Consider the following 16,810-nt stretch of genomic DNA (forward strand, 5'->3'; position numbering starts at 1 on the left):
TAATCCTGCTTGCATCCTACTTTTAAGTATTGGATTTTATAGTGTTTTGTGTAGATGTTTGTTTGATGTTGTTGTTTCTGTATATGCATATGACCATTGGTCGGAGCATTAATAAATTGATTGATTGATTGAATATCAGTCCAAGGAGAGTTCAAGCAAAAGACAGTTAACTGTAATGATCTTAGTAGCAGTGCTTATTTTTTTTCTCAAAATGTGGTTTAATAACACACTTCTGTCTCTTGCTTTGGTTTCTGATAGGTCCTCTCTGAACATCTCTGTGGCAAGAGGTGGAAGCCGCCTTTGGCCGAGATGTCACGGCACCACAGTCGGTTTGAAAGAGAGTATCGCATGGGATGGGACCGCCGGGAATGGAACACGAATGGAAACCATGTGAACAACAATAACTGCAGTAGCACGGTGAACAGCAATAGCAACAACAGACCCGGGCTTCTGCCTGTGCCAATTGTGCCCTCACGACTACATGCTCCAGCCACTGTTGCTTGCACCACAGTGAACAGCGATGTGATAACTACTCTTGTGGCCAACACTCCTGCGTCCTCAACAACCAAAGTAAGTAACAGCTTCTTTCTGCCTTGTGCTGATGGCTATTTAAAGATAACCTAAATTGAATCAATAAGTAAACTTTTAGCTTTCAGATCATGTTGTTATTTTCCCCACTTCTCTAGCCATTGATGCTCCTCTTATGCTAAATTATACCATAAGTGTTATCAAGGTTTCCTTACATCTTACTGTATTATGTACATCGAAGACAACTTTAAGATCAAGTTATTAACTCTTGTTGTGCATTTGGATCTTCTATGACATCATTGGAAAAGTTGGGTAGTTTAGGGTAAAACTGAATTGAGTGTAAGTACAAGACAGTACAGTTTGTTTTTGGATTTAGTTTTGGGTTGCCCATGCTTTGTCTTTACAAGGCAGATGGGAATGAAGATCCATCACTGTACATGGCACTTTAGAAGTAGAAGACCACCATCAACAAAACTCTAGTTCCCTACCCTACAATCTAAATAAAATATGACACAGGATGAAAAAGGGGATGGTAGTGTGGGAGAGGATTAAGTCCTCCAGATACTGCCTCTTCTGTCCTTCTCCTTGCACTTCTGTGGTTGTCGGATGGGAGGGGAGGGCCTAGACATAATATGTAAACCTCTTTTAACTATATGAATTGTGTTTTTAAATTTTTTGTTAACTTCATGATTTCTTCATATAGATTTTCAGCCTGTGCTGGGAATTCCTAAGCTTCTCTTTCCTGGAGTAGAACAATTTGTCCTTTGCAAATGCTACCCCATATTGCTTCCTTTGTTGAAATTTTTCAAATGCAAAATGATGTAGAAATATTGGGAGTTCATCTTCCATTTGCTGGGAGTGGGTTTACAAAGGTCCATATAGCCAACTATGGGATTGAATTAGTATACTGTAGGGATTATCTGGATAAAAGTAGTTATTTAGGGGCCTGGTCCTATCCTTGGCTATGCAGGGATGTTAGACCACATCAACAAATAGTCTAGAATGCTTCTCTGCTATATAGTATTTGCAGCATCGTTTACAATCAGCAAAGATTGTAATTACAGCAAAGCAGTAATTTATGCCAGTGTTAAGCATCAAATGAACTCACGGGCCTAAAACGACAGCCAGTTCCGCTAGAGAACATGCATGAGTATTAAACTGCTTCAAATGGATTGGCAGGAGAAGTTGATGCCCATTACAGATATAGTCTCATGTCTCTGGGAACAGAACACAGGATAGTGTCACCCTGTCAAGGCAGCAGGAATTGTTATCTTGCCATCTTTTAGGACAGTGGTTCTCAACCTGTGGTCCCCAGGTGTTTTAATCTACAACTCCAAGAAATCCCAGCCAGTTTACCAGCTGTCAGAATTTCAGAGAGTTGAAGACCAAAACATCTGGGGACCCACAGGTTGAGAACCACTGTTTTAGGAAGTAACCTCGGTATCTACATTTATAGCAGGTCATGGTTTCAAAACTGACTTTCAGCTCTTAAGACAAAGCCAATTGTACACTCAGCTCCTGAGATAATTAACTTCAACCCCTTAATCACAAATAAGCATTCAACTAATATCCCAAATACCTGAACATAGTTTTTATATAGCAATTTTTGGAAGTGATTGCTGAGCTGATCATCAGTGTTACTATCAAAACCTAACTCATGGATGGCCTGATTTCAACCTTGTCCTCCAAAGACCCACAGAAGCTTATTTCAGCTGCAGCTGTTGTACAAATCCCAGGGTCTTTATCACAAGATCATATTCAAACCAAACACTGTGCCGAAGTTTTGTAAACATTATTCTCGACTGCTGTGAACATCCCCAATACTTTATGGTGTCTGGGTCCTGTGTTCAAAAGAACAGTTCTCTCAGCAACATGTTCCGGTTTGGCTGTTCCATTCTTCTGTATAACAGTGGAACGATGCATGGTGCTTTATCTGCAGTCTATAGCCTGCACACTTGGAGTTATGAACACCTCTATGACTGGTAGTACAAAAGCTTCCGGACACATGTGCCTGCATTGTGATTGGGATGATTATGAGTATGATGAAATGGGTTGATAGATTAGAGTGGAGAAAGTGCAGGTGGCATCCAGCTCCTGGAACTCCCAAGATATCTCCAAAGCCCTTCCCTGCCAACATTTATTTAAAAAAACAAAACAAAAAAAATCTTAGGATGATCTTTTCACTCTAGATTGCCCACTTTAAAACTTTCAGAAAATGTGTAAGTTTTGTTTCTCCATTACCCAGTACTGTAGAAAGGGCTTTAAAAACCTGAAGTGACATCATTAGTTCCATCCAGCAATGTCTGTAAATGTAATCCATATGTTGTTCATCTCTGCCCCAGAATACACAAGGAGAAAGCTCTATTCCTTATCAGAGTCTTTGAAATGCAGGTAGACATTCCATAAACACATCTGTTTAATCAATACATGGTTTATTTGCTCCTTTATGTCTTGGGAAAGGACCTAGGAAGGTAGAAACATTTTGTGGAATAAAAAGAAAACCAGCATATTTTCTTTTCCTTTAAAAAAAACATGTTTTCTTCTTATTATTAAACATTACTTGCATACATTATTAGTAATATATTCTACATTACAATATCTATCCAAACAAAACCGTCCCAAGTAACCCCCAACAATTTATGACTTCCCTTCCCACTCAACTAAAGACATAAGTCCAAACCTTCCTTCCAGTTTAATGATATAATATATTATCCTCATAGCCAGTAACCATTTATAGGGAATCTAACATACAAATGGAAAACCAGCACATTTTCTGAAGTATTTGTGATATAATGGGAATTGAAAGGTGCCTCTTGGTTTTTGTTTCATAACAGGGAAATCATTTCCCCAGCTCTTTTAATAACTCTAAGTGCCAAATAAAACACTTGCAGAAAAGAGAAGATAATAAAGTTATTTAAAGAAAGCCAAGCGCATACACACACACACACATTTTTTCCATCCACCCATTCTAAAGAAACACATTAGAACGACAGAGAAAGTCCGAAAAGGGCAAAACACATTTTGGCTAAGGCTTGTAATATGAGTATGTTTTCGCAAATGACTACAGTGCGTTGAAATTATTTCCATTTGTTAACAGCCAAACTGTAGCACTATTTCATTTAGCTGCGACATTATGTAGTTGCTGTTTGGACATGTTTAGTCTGGGGAAGATTAGACGTTAAGTTCTGAAGCCAGCACAGTGGTTTCACTCATTTTGACCTCTGCTCCTGGATATTTTGTGTTGAGTCCATCTGTTGGCTGTTGTTGATCTGCCTTTGCTCCAGATGTTTATGTGTGTTTGAGGCTGAGCTGTGATAATACGCTCTGCCCTTATTTGCAGGGGGAGGAGGGGAGAGCTCATGATCTCACTCTGATTCTTCCAACAAATATTTCATTAAGTGATACATGCTAATCTTGAAGAAAGCTTTTCACATCAAATTGTCATCACACTTCAGTGTTGTTGTTACCATGCTTGGCTAGATGTAAAATGCAAATATTTTGAAAGAGACAGATAGTTGTTTCTTGACATCTCTATATAAAACTTTCATGGCTTCTTTCTTTATTTTCTGATCCAGTTTTAGGACTGAGGCCATGAAAGAATAACTCTGAGGACTATTTTGGCATCTGAATAATGGTGCATTTCTTCTAAAGTAATAGTTTGGGACAATATTATTCTGAAAGACTCAGAGCCGTGGCCAGTATTGTCTTAATGCCAATAATGTGGATTTTCTGGGAGGAAAACTGGATTTTTTCATGTGCTCTAAATAATGTTGTTTGGTTCAACATGTTTGGTTTAAATATTTTATTCAAAATATGTATTATTTTATTGCCATATTTTTGATAATGTACATCTGAAAGAATGCAGATTTTTTTAGGACAGATATCGAATAGGGGTGTGCACAACTAAAAAAAACTGCTTCATTTGTCTTAACGAAATTCGTGCGACCCACCATTTTGATTCTGAAGTATTTTGAAAATATTTTAAGCTGTCTGTGTCATATCTGAACCTTTAGAGTTCTGAAAATTTAGTTTTTTATGTTATTTGCCCATTTGCGCCAATGAGGACACTAACAAGGCTCCCCTCTCCCTTAGTTTTAGGGCTATTGGTACGAAACTTGCTATAATTGTAGCACACATTTACCAGTCTCAGCCAAGTTTCAGAACTTTTAGCTCATCCACCAATTTTTAGGATATTTTTGAAGTTTTTATGAACATTTTAAAAGAAACTACATGAGATTTCCCCTTGAATTTTTCTACAACAACACAACATAACTGTCACGCCCGAGGCTACGGAGCACCAAGAACCAGACGCAGAGACCAATATCTATCTAATATCTTTATTAAGTAAATATATAAAAGTAATAAAAACAAGTGAAGAATATAGTTCAGAAGCTGACCTATCAAATGAGGTCAAATAAAGTCCAAAAATGTATTGTCCAATAATTGATATTAGAGTTCAAAGTTTTAAATCCAATAACCGAAACACACACTATTGCTAAGCAATAGTGTGGGGAAAATGCCCAGAGTCTTTGAAGTCCAAGGTAGCTTGAGAACAAGGCTGGAAACAAACTTGAATCATTAAACAAGGTCCGTGACTAGGAACAAGGCGAAACAGAGATTCTAAGAACAAGGTCCGTGGCTAAAAACAAGGCTAGACAAATCTTGAATACTTGATCCGTAAAGCAAGGAACTGGGGTTGCGGACTTTGCGAAGTCCACACAAGGCTGGAAACACGAAGTTGTTTCTGGAGCTGCTCAGTTGACTCCGCAACAATTCTAACGTGCCAGGCACCTATATTGGGGTCTCGTTTTCCCGCCAACAACCTCTTTCCCTAGAGAACGGGAAACGAAACCCAACTTTGTCCAGATGTGAAACTCCTTAGAATTTCCCAAGGGAAGCATGGCTAATCAGCCTGTTGTTTAGCTGCAATCCGTAAGCTCCTGCGAGTCTGTTCTCTCACTCCCCTGTCTGCAGAATAGGACTGTCTCCTAGGGAAACGGGGGTGAGGAATGCCCAAGGTCTGTTTTACTGGGTTCTTGGGCGAAAACATCCGGCAGCTGGAAAGATTCTGGCTCTTGTTGAACCGGTGAAAACCCCATGTTTTCGTCTTCATCTGTCACGATGGCACTAGGAGCAGGACTACAAGGCCCATGAGGCATCACAATAACCAGAGCATTCTACCAACAAGTTTCAGAAAGATTTGCACAACCACTGATTTTTAAGGAATTTTTAAAATTTTGCCTGAATTTTTTTTAAAAACCCCAAAGGTACCTTCTGGAATTTTTCTACAGCAAGAGAAGAAGAGCAGAACATCGTTCCTGTCATATTTCAGAACAATCCACTCATCCACTGATTTTAAAGAATTTTTTTAAATTTTCTTTCTCCTACTGAGAGGAGGAGAGAAGACACAACTTGCAGGTAAAAAAAAAAAAAGATACAGCTGCCATTCTCAGTCGGTGCAGGGAATCCTGAGGTTTGAATTCCAAATTGCAATTGGCTGAGAAAGAGCATGTGATGCAGCTCCCTCGCCATTCCATTTTATCCTACGGAGTCCTGGCCTACTTTGAAAAAATCAGTGAAATATTAACAAAATGTAATGAATTTTTTCCTGAATCCCAAGGGGACTATTTTGTTTTGCTATGGTTTGGTCCAGTCCATTTGTGTGCGTCTCCCCCTATGAACCCATTAGGTTCTCTGTGGAGGCCCTTCTCATGGTCTCACCACCCGCACAAGCAAGACTCCCCGGCTCTGGAATGTCCTCACTAAAGAAATTAGGCAGGCTCCCCAGCTTCCTTTAGGAAAAAATTAACAACGTGGACATGGAAGCAGGCGATCGAAAATGGTTAATTTATAATCTATTGTGATTGTGGTTTTATAGCTGTACCAATACCAACTGGCATGAACTGGTTTTGCCTCTAGTGGACAATATGTTTTAAATCCAGCAAAAAAAATGTTTTATTTTCTATTGTATTGTTGTTATGTTAGTCTGTTGGATTTTAAGATTGCCGTTTAGGTATTACATTTTATTTTATTTTTCTTTCAGTTCACTGACTGGTCAAAACAGTTAATTTTTTAGACTGTTCTTCTAAAGGTTGGCATGCTTGTTCTTTTAAGAGAGTACAACTCTATATTCTTATTAAACCCATCTAACATGACAGTTGGAGCCCCTGGTGCCGCACTGACTGCTGAACTTGTGGACCGAAAGGTCGCAGGTTCGAATCCAGGAAGTGGAGTGAGCACCATTGTTAGCCCCAGCTTCTGCCAACCTAGCAGTTCAAAAACATGCAAATGTGAATAGATCAATAGGTACCGCTCCATTGGGAAGGTAACTGTGCTTCATGCAGTCATGCCGGCCACATGACCTTGGATGTGTCTACTGACAACGCCGGCTCTTCAGCTTAGAAATGGAGATGAGCACCAACTCCCAGAGTCGGACACGACTGGACTTAATGTCAGGGGGAAACCTTTACCTAACCTACTTAACGTGACTGTTGGCCGTCCACCAGTCCAGATAACTATGGATAAGTTTGTGTGAACATTTTCCACCTTATGCCTATGACTAATGCACAAGGAAAATCCTTTTCCCTCTCTTCTATGCAGTATTGTAACACCCAGAAACTGATCCTAGTGAACCACTTGAAAAAGTAGAATCATAGAATCATATGGTTGGAAGACACCATCCAGTCCAACCACTTGCCAAGAAGCAGGAAAATCACATTGCAAGCACCCCCAACAGATGGCCATCCAGCCTCTGCTTTAATACCTCCAAAGAAGGAGCCTCCACCACACTCCAGGGCAGAGAGTTCCACTGCTGAATAGCTCTCACAGTTAGGAAGTCTTCCTAATCTTCAGGTGGAATCTCCTTTCCTGTAGTTTGAAGACATTATTTCGCATCCTAGTCTCCAGGGCAGCAGAACACAGGCTTGCTCCCTCCTCCCTATGACTTCCCCTCACATTTTGATACATGGCCTTCATTATGTCTCCTCTCAGCCTTCTCTTCTGAAGTCCAAACATTCCCAGCTCTTTAAGTCACTCCTCATAGCCCAAATCACATTGGCTTTTTTTTTTTTTTGCCAACGCATCACATTGTTGGGTCATGTTTAACTTGTTGTCCAGAGGACTCCAGTAAGTAAATAAGATGGTATGTAGTTTCTGATGAAACTGGCATTTTTGCTATGTGATGCCAATAATTCTTATGAATCAAGTGAATCTATTAATGGTGAAACAATATATCTATCTATCTATTGATCTATCTGTTATTTAAATGAGTATGTTTAATCCCTCTAGTCTGAATATAAACTCATTTTGGGGGGGGGGGGGGGTTGCTACAGTGTCAATGGCCTTGGTAATGCAAAACCGGCTTCCATATTGAAACTGTTTTTGCCGTACCTTGTGTTAAAAAGCCTGCACAATTTTTTGCTGCAGAAGTTGGGGTTTGGTTTTCAGCTGTGCTTTTTAAATGTGTTTATCATGAGTTGAAAGAGCTGAGAGGTCTGGCCATTTGTAGATGAGAACCCCTGGTTTCAAGCAGTAATTTACATTATGATGCACTTAGAAGATCACATACATGTATTTTGATATACAAAGAGGGTGTTTCCAGTCCTTGGCACTTGGATCAAAAAGATATTTTGACTTCAGAAAGGGAAAAGATTCTGTAGTCTCCAGCAAGTCAGTCAACGTGAGTGTTAGCCAGGAGCTATTTACTTTGGAGTCTTTTACTGTCTTTTTTCATTTCCCATTCTCTGCATGTATCTTCACTTTTTCCCTTTAAGTTTTCTTTAATCTATCTATCTACTGATTTAAATGAAACAAGAAATCTTCTACATATAAAAGATACAGTTGTCATCTATATTTGTCTGATTTCGAAAGATTTTTCTTTCTTATGTATATGAACAGGAAATTGCATTATTTTTTAAAAAAAGTTTAATTTTTTTCTCCATTCAGAAGACTTATGTTTTGCTTTGTTTTGTTTTGTTTTTTTGCAACAGCGACAGATATGTATGCTAACAGCAGCTTCTAAAGCAGAAGTGCAAAAACATTTGACCTTCCAAAGCATCAGTTTAATATTTTTAAGCAGCTGAATGAACTGCCTACTTCTTAGTGATGAACTAAACAACTGGGACTCCCAAACAAAGGAAGGGGTTTTTTCCCCCAGCAGTACAACTGACCTTTAGCACTCACTGTCACCATGTATAGTGCTGTCCATTAATATAAAGAAGTCCAGCTCATCTCTGAGCAAACTCATGGGAGATTTTTTTTTAGTCTCTTTGTCTTTGCTGGTCGGTGAATAAGAATATGGTTTCATGGCTTGTATATTCCTGTAATGGATTTTAATATCTTAATGTTTAATGTTTTTAACTTTTTAAATTACCATATGTACTTGAGTATAAGCAGAATTTTTCAGCCCTTTTTTAGAGCTGAAAAGGCCCCCCTTGTCTTATAGTCATATATTCGGGTCGGCTTATATTCGAGTATATAGGTAATCAGAGTTTGACAGTCCTATCTTATTAAAGTCTTATTATTTTCTTAAATTATAGGTTTATATAAATATTCAAAAACATTTAACCTATTGATGCCTCAATTAATGTAATTTTATTGTAGCTATTTTTATTTTTACTTTTGGAATTTACCAGTAGCTGCTGCATTTCCCACCCTTACACTCGAGTCAATAAGTTCCCACTTTTTTGTGGTAAAATTAAGTGACTCGGCTTATATTTGGGCTGGCTTATACTCAAGTATATATGGTAATTTATATATTGTAATTTTATATTGTATTTAATAGTTTTAATGGATTTTATGTATTGTTTGATATTATTTTTGTGTGGGCATCAAATTGTTGCCATTGTTGTAAGCCGCCCTGAGTCCCTTCAGGTGAGAAGGGTGGGATACAAATGTTGTAAGTAAGTAAGTAAGTAAATAAATAAATAAATGCTTCTTAATTAACATTTCTATTAATATTTTTATCAAAAGATTTGTAGTTTGCTAATGTGCATTACTTTTAGAAAGGTCTGATATATAAGATACTTTTAAAAGATAGTAAAAAGTTTTTAACATGTATTATTGGATTAAATCCCAATAGTTGCTTTATGACTAAAATTTTACTAATTGTCATTCCTTCCTGATATATCCTTAGCTGTCGTTCTTCATCTCACCTTTTATAGAGTCAGCCAGTGTTGACCCCTCATGTTTAGCAGCTTTTAAATTACCAGTTGAATAGTTAAAAAAATTAAATGATAAATTAATGATTTAAATGGTTTTGACAGATGTTCTTATGTAGGCCACTCTTGGTGAATCATTGATTGTTATGACACAGCCTTCTAAAATAGAACGGAGTTGACTCTGAATCTAAAAACAGCAAACCACAATGTGCAGTCCCGGGTCTGAAAGGTGATTTATGAATCACTGATTTTCCTTTCCTCCCCACCCCATCACCTTGCTATGTATCTTTTTATCAAGTTCTCCATTAGTGCTGATTGTGATGCTATCTTCAGAGGATGTAGGAATGACTTTGAGCATCTTAAATTTTGCTGTACAGGATGTCAGCATGTAGAAATTGATGGTGCCACAAAAGTCGGGAATTTTAAAAGGAAGTATGTATTTCAGAATCTGTTGGTAGATCTTTGGGTGATTTACAGTAGACTAAAGTATTTCTGCCTCCTAATACCATTAGCAGTAATAATTAAAACTGCAAGTCAGAGAAATTGCTTTCTGCAGCTGTTCTTGGACTAATTGCTCATATTTCAGTTTTAGCATTTTTTACTGGTAAAATGGGAGTGCTAATTGGCTACCTTTCACCTGACCAAATGTATAAAACGTGAGGTTTCAGGGTTTTATATATTCTTAGTAACTCAAATGTATTATTGCCTGTGCCAATTCACCATGTTGTGACTCATGGTGTCCAATAGATGACAACTTCTTTTGCAGAGCCAGCATTGCCATTGTGAGACAGCAGCCACTGGAAGAAGAATAGAGGGCTGCAAATAGTTGTCTGCAATTATTTTTTCTTAATGTCAGTTATTGGGCAGTGTGTGAGAGATCATAATGTATCACACAAGGAGAATAATAGTATTCAAAAGAAGAAGGTAAGCAACAACTAGTCCCACACTGCCACAACTTTTGAACACAAGGTGCTGTGGAGAAATTTTTAAAATTGTGTCAGAAGTGAATTGAGGCAAGTCTCTTCAGGTGTGAGAGAATCGGCCGTCTTCACCATGACTCCTGTAATTGTAGTTTTTCAAAAAGGCTCCCACAGACCTGAAATAAAGGCTATTCTGACTTCATAATACATAGTTTTGCACTGTTGATTGAACCAAGAGCATTGGTTTGGTACAATTAAAAGGATTCACAAGGCAGTTTCCTCTTAAATGTAACCTAATGTGCTTCAGGACATAACGCATTTGAGAATTACCTCTGTTGCAGTATCTCGTCAGGAACCTTTGTTGAAATACACTTCCTACGTAGTTTCACCTTTCTCAACATAGAGTTAAAACAATGTGTGGGTCATTATAGATTTTTGGATCCAGGAAATGAAACTTCTGGCACTGGAAATGAAGGAGTAAGTTGGCTATCAAATGAATGGTGGCACATCCCTAACATGAAAGAGCATGTTACCCGTTAAGTGTTGAAGCAGAACTGTCTCTCACTACCTGCACAATTGATTTTTCACTTAGCAGATTGTCTATTCACTGTCTGTTCTGCTGTAGCTTTGAATTTAAAAAAGCAACTCCTTTTTTCTTCCAATGCTGGGCCCCTTTTAAACCATTCTATAGATGGCTTTTGTCTTCGAAAGTTCCACTTTCCATACAAATCATTATCAATCACAGCTTTTGACATGGTATAGAGAAGTGCTTCATAGGCTATCTGATATTGGGGACAAGCACCGTCCCATATTTGAGCCCATTAGCTACAGTTGTTTCTTTCTTGCAGAATCTAAAGCCGGGAGTATAGCAGTTTCAGAGGAATCTCTTAGTTTCTTTTCATTGTTAAACATCTGGATTTCTTCTGGCGTGAAGCTGGGAATAAAACTATTTAGTGTCTGAGCTAATGGAACAAACTGGAAAATTCGGTGACTGGTCAACCTCTTTTGAATCTTCTCCTAATTCTGTCCCAAAATGTTCGTGAGGTCATACTATAGAGCCAATAATGTTTGTAAGTCACCAGTAAAATAAAGCATGCCACTTTGGGTTGTTTTCTTTTATGTATGTATGTATTTATTTATTTCACTTGTATACTATTTTTCTCACCCCAGGGGGGACTCAAAGTGGTTTCCAACATATTTATGGCAAAAATTAATGGCTCATGTGCATAAAACCTAATATAGAGCAACAATAATATATAACTATCAATTAAATCATAAAACATTAACAACAATTAGACAATTAAAACATGGAGTTAAAAACATATTAATGTAACATTAAAATCACATAATCCAGAAATCACAGTCCAATGCCATTCCAATGTCAAATATCAATTGCACATAATCCCTGATGATTCCTTGTATTGCTTACTGCCCAAAGATTTTTACCAAAACAGGCTGAACTCACATAGTCCTGCCTGGCATCTGCTCCTTGTTTTTTGAATAAAGTTATAAGCTTTAGCAAAAATCAGGCAAGAGATCTGCTCTTGTGGAGGTCAGGAACCCTACACACGACCAATATCGAATGCAGCAGGCAGGTGACAATTATACTGCCTTGAAATCCTCCAGCTTGCTTACCACTACTTTCCTTAAGATTTTTGTTGTGCAGTTCTGCTCGAGAGGCAGGAAACCTATCAGGATTGCTTTTTCCACACCACATACTCTGCACCTGCTAGAAAGTTTAGCCATCTTTTCTAAAATGGTTAATGTGGGGTTATGCATTTGTAGGTGTTTCAAGGCTAGGTCCCCCACCACCGCCACCACATGTACACAAGTTTTGGGCTTACAGTATAACTTGCATTGTTTTTACTTAAAGTTTCTGTTTGGTAAGCATTCAACAAGCATACTGAGTAGCCCTGATAATTAGGTAATTTGAATTCAGGCGCGGATGTTGGATAAAGCATCCAGGGATGGTAGCTGGTGTATTGTAAGGTGATACATTTGGTCTTCAGTTTAGAGTCTAATAGCCTTTCTATCATTGTTGCTTAACTGGCTCCTAACTGCTTTGAGTACAAAAGCATGTGCCTGCGCTCTGTTCGCCCTTTTTCTCAGGACAAGAAGCAGATGTTGACAGTGAATATAGCAAAGAGGGAATGGGTAAAATAATGAACCGAAGTGCCCACTTAATGGAATTATTAATGGGATTTGTGTTCGCATAATGAACAAGAACTGGTTCTATTAATATGGGTTTTACACATCTAAACCTGTGCCAAAGGTTTATAATATTTTTGCCAGCGAGGCATTTGTATCATACAGTGTGCATGCAGGGTCTTTGTAACTCTTTGAAAGTCTTTCTTTCTGCCAGTTTGTTCATTTATGGTCTTCGGATGTCACTATGCAACAGAGTTTCCAGCAATAAGATGAACTATATTGTAAAGTGGCAAGGCTCCTTGATATTGATATATGGATCAATTCAAAGTCATTTTTTGAGTTTACAGAGCAACAAAGCAAAACATCGCTAACCTTTCCCTGAGCTTTACTGCATAAACAATATGTATAAGCAAGGGTGGCTTTTTATGGGGCATGTTTTAGACGTATCTTAACTTTGGTATGTTTTTAATTAATTTTAGGTTGTGTGGCAAATATCACTGTTTTTGGAAGCTGCCTTCGTTCCCATTCTGGGAGAAAGGCAGCACAAAATGGATGGATGGATAGATTGATTAAAATATGATTATGTAATGTAACAGGTTGAAGATTGATCAAAATTGGGGAACTTTTAGCCAACATTTATAAATAACTCCTTCCGTCATACTTTACCATTTGCTATGTTGCTTAACTTTGATGGCATCAGAGTTCACCACCCACTGGAGGACCACAGGTCCCCAATCCTACCTTGGTTTGTACAAATGAATGAATACATAAATTAAAAAATCAGTGGGGCAGAGATTGACATCTCAGTGTTGCTGCAGGCCTTAGCCAGTGAAAAATAGGCAGGAATAGTGTTTAAATTACTGTTTAAATAACTTGTGACTCCCATTACAGTAAGTCTACTCCATATTTAGGCTAGCTTAGAAGAATCTTCCCAAAGTTCTTATACTTATTTAAGCATGGACTCAGCATTTCCAAATGCGACCTCTTGTAAAGCCTAGATTAAAACCGGGATTTGATTCACCATCACCCCGGCATGGGAGCCATCAATCCCCATTTTTTGGGCAGGCATGTTTTTTCCTCTTCATAAAATCATCTCCAAATTCTTTTTGTGAGAGAAAGTGTGGGTTGTTTGGGGGGGGGGGGGTGATTACAATTACATCTCTCTTTTTTGTGATATCTTATATTATTACCAATGAGTTTATTGTTGAAGTTTCAACCATTTCCAAATGCAGGTGTATTTTAAGAAAGTGAATATTCTTTGAAGAGATGACAAATGGAATGATGCCTCATGAGAAAAGAGGTTAGATTTTTCTTATAGCTGGAATGCAGAGAGAGCACTGTACTATCCTATAACAAAATGACATCCTGTAGTAATATGGCAAAAATAAATATTTAAAAATAAAAAATATGAAACAGCTACTTTCAAACTTAGATCATAGAATCATAGAATCATAGAATAATAGAGTTGGAAGAGACCTCATGGGCCATCCAGTCCAACCCCCTGCCAGTAAGCAGGAAATCGCATTCAAAGCACCCCCGACAGATGACCATCCAGCCTCTGCTTAAAAGCCTCCAAAGAAGGAGCCTCCACTACTGCCTGGGGCAGAGAGTTCCATTGCTGAACAGCTCTCACAGTGAGGAAGTTCTTCCTGATGTTCAGGTGGAATCTCTTCTCTGTAGTTTAAAGCCATTGTTCGGTGTCCTAGTCTGCAGGGCAGCAGAAAACAAGCTTGCTCCCTCCTCCCTATGACTTCCCTTCACATATTTATACATGGCTATCATGTCTCCTCTCAGCCTTCTCTTCTGCAGGCTAAACATGCCCAGCTCTTTCAGCCGCTCCTCATAGGGCTTGTTCTCCAGACCCTTGATCATTTTAGTTGCCCTAATCTGGATACATTCCAGCTTGTCAACATCTCCCTTCAATTGCGGTGCCCAGAATTGGACACAGTATTCCAGGTGTTTCCAGGGAGCAAGCTTGTTTTCTGCTGTCCTGCAGACTAGGACACGGAACAACAGCTTCAAACTACAGGAAAGGAGATTCCACCTGAACATCAGGAAGAACTTCCTCACAGTGAGGGCTGTTCGGCAGTGGAACTCTCTCCCCCGGACTGTGGTGGAGGCTCCTTCTTTGGAGGCTTTTAAGCAGAGGCTGGATGGCCATCTGTCGGGGGTGCTTTGAATGCGATTTCCTGCTTCTTGGCAGGGGGGTTGGACTGGATGGCCCATGAGGTCTCTTCCAACTCTACTATTCTATGATTCTATGGTTCTATGTGTGGTCTGACCAAGGCAGAATAGAGGGGTAGCATGACTTCCCTGGATCTAGACACTAGACTCCTATTGATGCAGGCAAACATTTCGTCGGCTTCTTTAGCCGCCACATCACATTGTAGGCTCATGTTTAATTTGTTGCCCACGAGGACCTGAAGGTCTTTTTCACACATACTGCTGTCGAGCCAGGCATCGTCCCCCATTCTGTATCTTTGCATTGCATTTTTTCTGCCGAAGTGAAGTATCTTGCATGTATCCCTGTTGAACTTCATTTTGTTAATTTCGGCCCATCTCTCTAGTCTGTTAAGATCGTTTTGAATTCTGATCCTGCCTTCTGGAGTGTTGACTATCTCTCCCAATTTGGTGTCACTTGTGATTAGAATAGTAACTGATGTGTTGCACGTGACTTCTTAAATCTTGTGGAGAACTTTTATTTTCACAAAGAATACATGAGAGGGCAACATTTGTGCTTCTTTTTTGGTGTCTGCTCAGCATGGTTTTTTTTTCACAAGATCAGCCCAATAACAATATAGATCAGACACCACACTCTAGCAAATCTTGACTGCGCCTAATTTTTTTCCCCGGCAATTTAAATCTATATATAATTCCACTGGAATTAATGAAATAATCAGTTTTTTAAAATGGGAGTTTAATTTATTTCATTGAATAGTAACAGGCAATGATATGTGAAAACCCACTGTGTGTCAAAGCAGACAAATTGTGATCCTTAAGGGCATCGCCCTTTGCTGTGCCTTATTGTCTGTTCTTCGGCAGAATCACACCGATATAAGGCCAAGGTCAAATGTACAATATTGTCCATGAAGTCTAGCTTATAATGAATCCTGCTGCTTTTTATTTCAGAAATGGGTTGACTGTGATATTTTCTTGTGAATTCATTCTTAGCCTGGGGAGTGAATCATATAGAGTAAAATATATTGTACCTATAATTTGTATTAATGGAAATTCAATAATAGCAATCTGTTATATATTGAGATTAGGACAGAGTGCAAACACTGTGCAGTAAAAGCATTAAAAAGGCATTACGAATTAGATTCGACCACACACCACATTGTGTTCCTTATACATAATTTATAGTAAAACTAGGCCTTGAAGTCTGTTGGAGTGTCCCTTTGTAGAAGCCCAGCAGTTACCTTCTGGAGCTGACTGTGCACCATTGATCTGATTTATGGATTTCATAAAAGTCATGGCCTTCTAATTTAATAAACGTATTCAGTCTATTTTTTAAACAGTGTTGTTCTCCAAGAAAGCACTTCATGCTAAAATGAAATATTGTGGCTTTTAATCATAGCAGTGCAACATTTTCCTTAATTTTCTAAAGAAAATGTATGGTGCTTTCAGAATGCTTTTATGCTGATTTGTCTTGCATATCAATATTTCATTTATGAGTAATTTGATTTTGGAACCATCAGTTGACATTTTACACCAACTTCAATTCTCTGTTTTTCACTCTTTCTTTTTTTTGCCTGTTGTCATTTTGTATTGTCTCTGAGACCATAAACCACTATAATACCAAACAACTACACCAAAAACATAGTTTGGGCTAGATTCAAGTATTGCTTTTATCATGTACATAACAGCTTCCAGTTGTGGAAGGACCTTTAATAGACAATGAATTAGAGCACTGCTTGCTCTCTTACACAGCTATGCCATGTTCAGTGGCAGAAAAGCAGAATATAGTTTAAATAAATAAATGAAGGTGGTATAGAGATTCAATAAAATGAAAGTATTTTCTCTTCACTTTGAAACAACAGTAACTCCACTGTATTT

The 16,810-nt window shown here is 38.4% G+C and overlaps 1 protein-coding gene across 1 annotated transcript in view; it reads left to right on the forward strand.

The window, feature by feature from the left end:
* Positions 1-16,810, forward strand: part of klhl29 (kelch like family member 29) — a 543,161-nt gene that overhangs the window by 193,665 nt on the left and 332,686 nt on the right. Inside the window, exon 3 of the mRNA XM_008117088.3 lies at positions 259-570. Within this exon, the coding sequence (XP_008115295.1) occupies positions 310-570 (261 nt within the window). The 5' untranslated portion in view covers positions 259-309. The remainder of the gene's footprint in view (positions 1-258; positions 571-16,810) is intronic.

This window comes from Anolis carolinensis, chromosome 1, assembly GCF_035594765.1.
Source record: "Anolis carolinensis isolate JA03-04 chromosome 1, rAnoCar3.1.pri, whole genome shotgun sequence".
Classification (NCBI taxonomy): domain Eukaryota; kingdom Metazoa; phylum Chordata; class Lepidosauria; order Squamata; family Dactyloidae; genus Anolis; species Anolis carolinensis.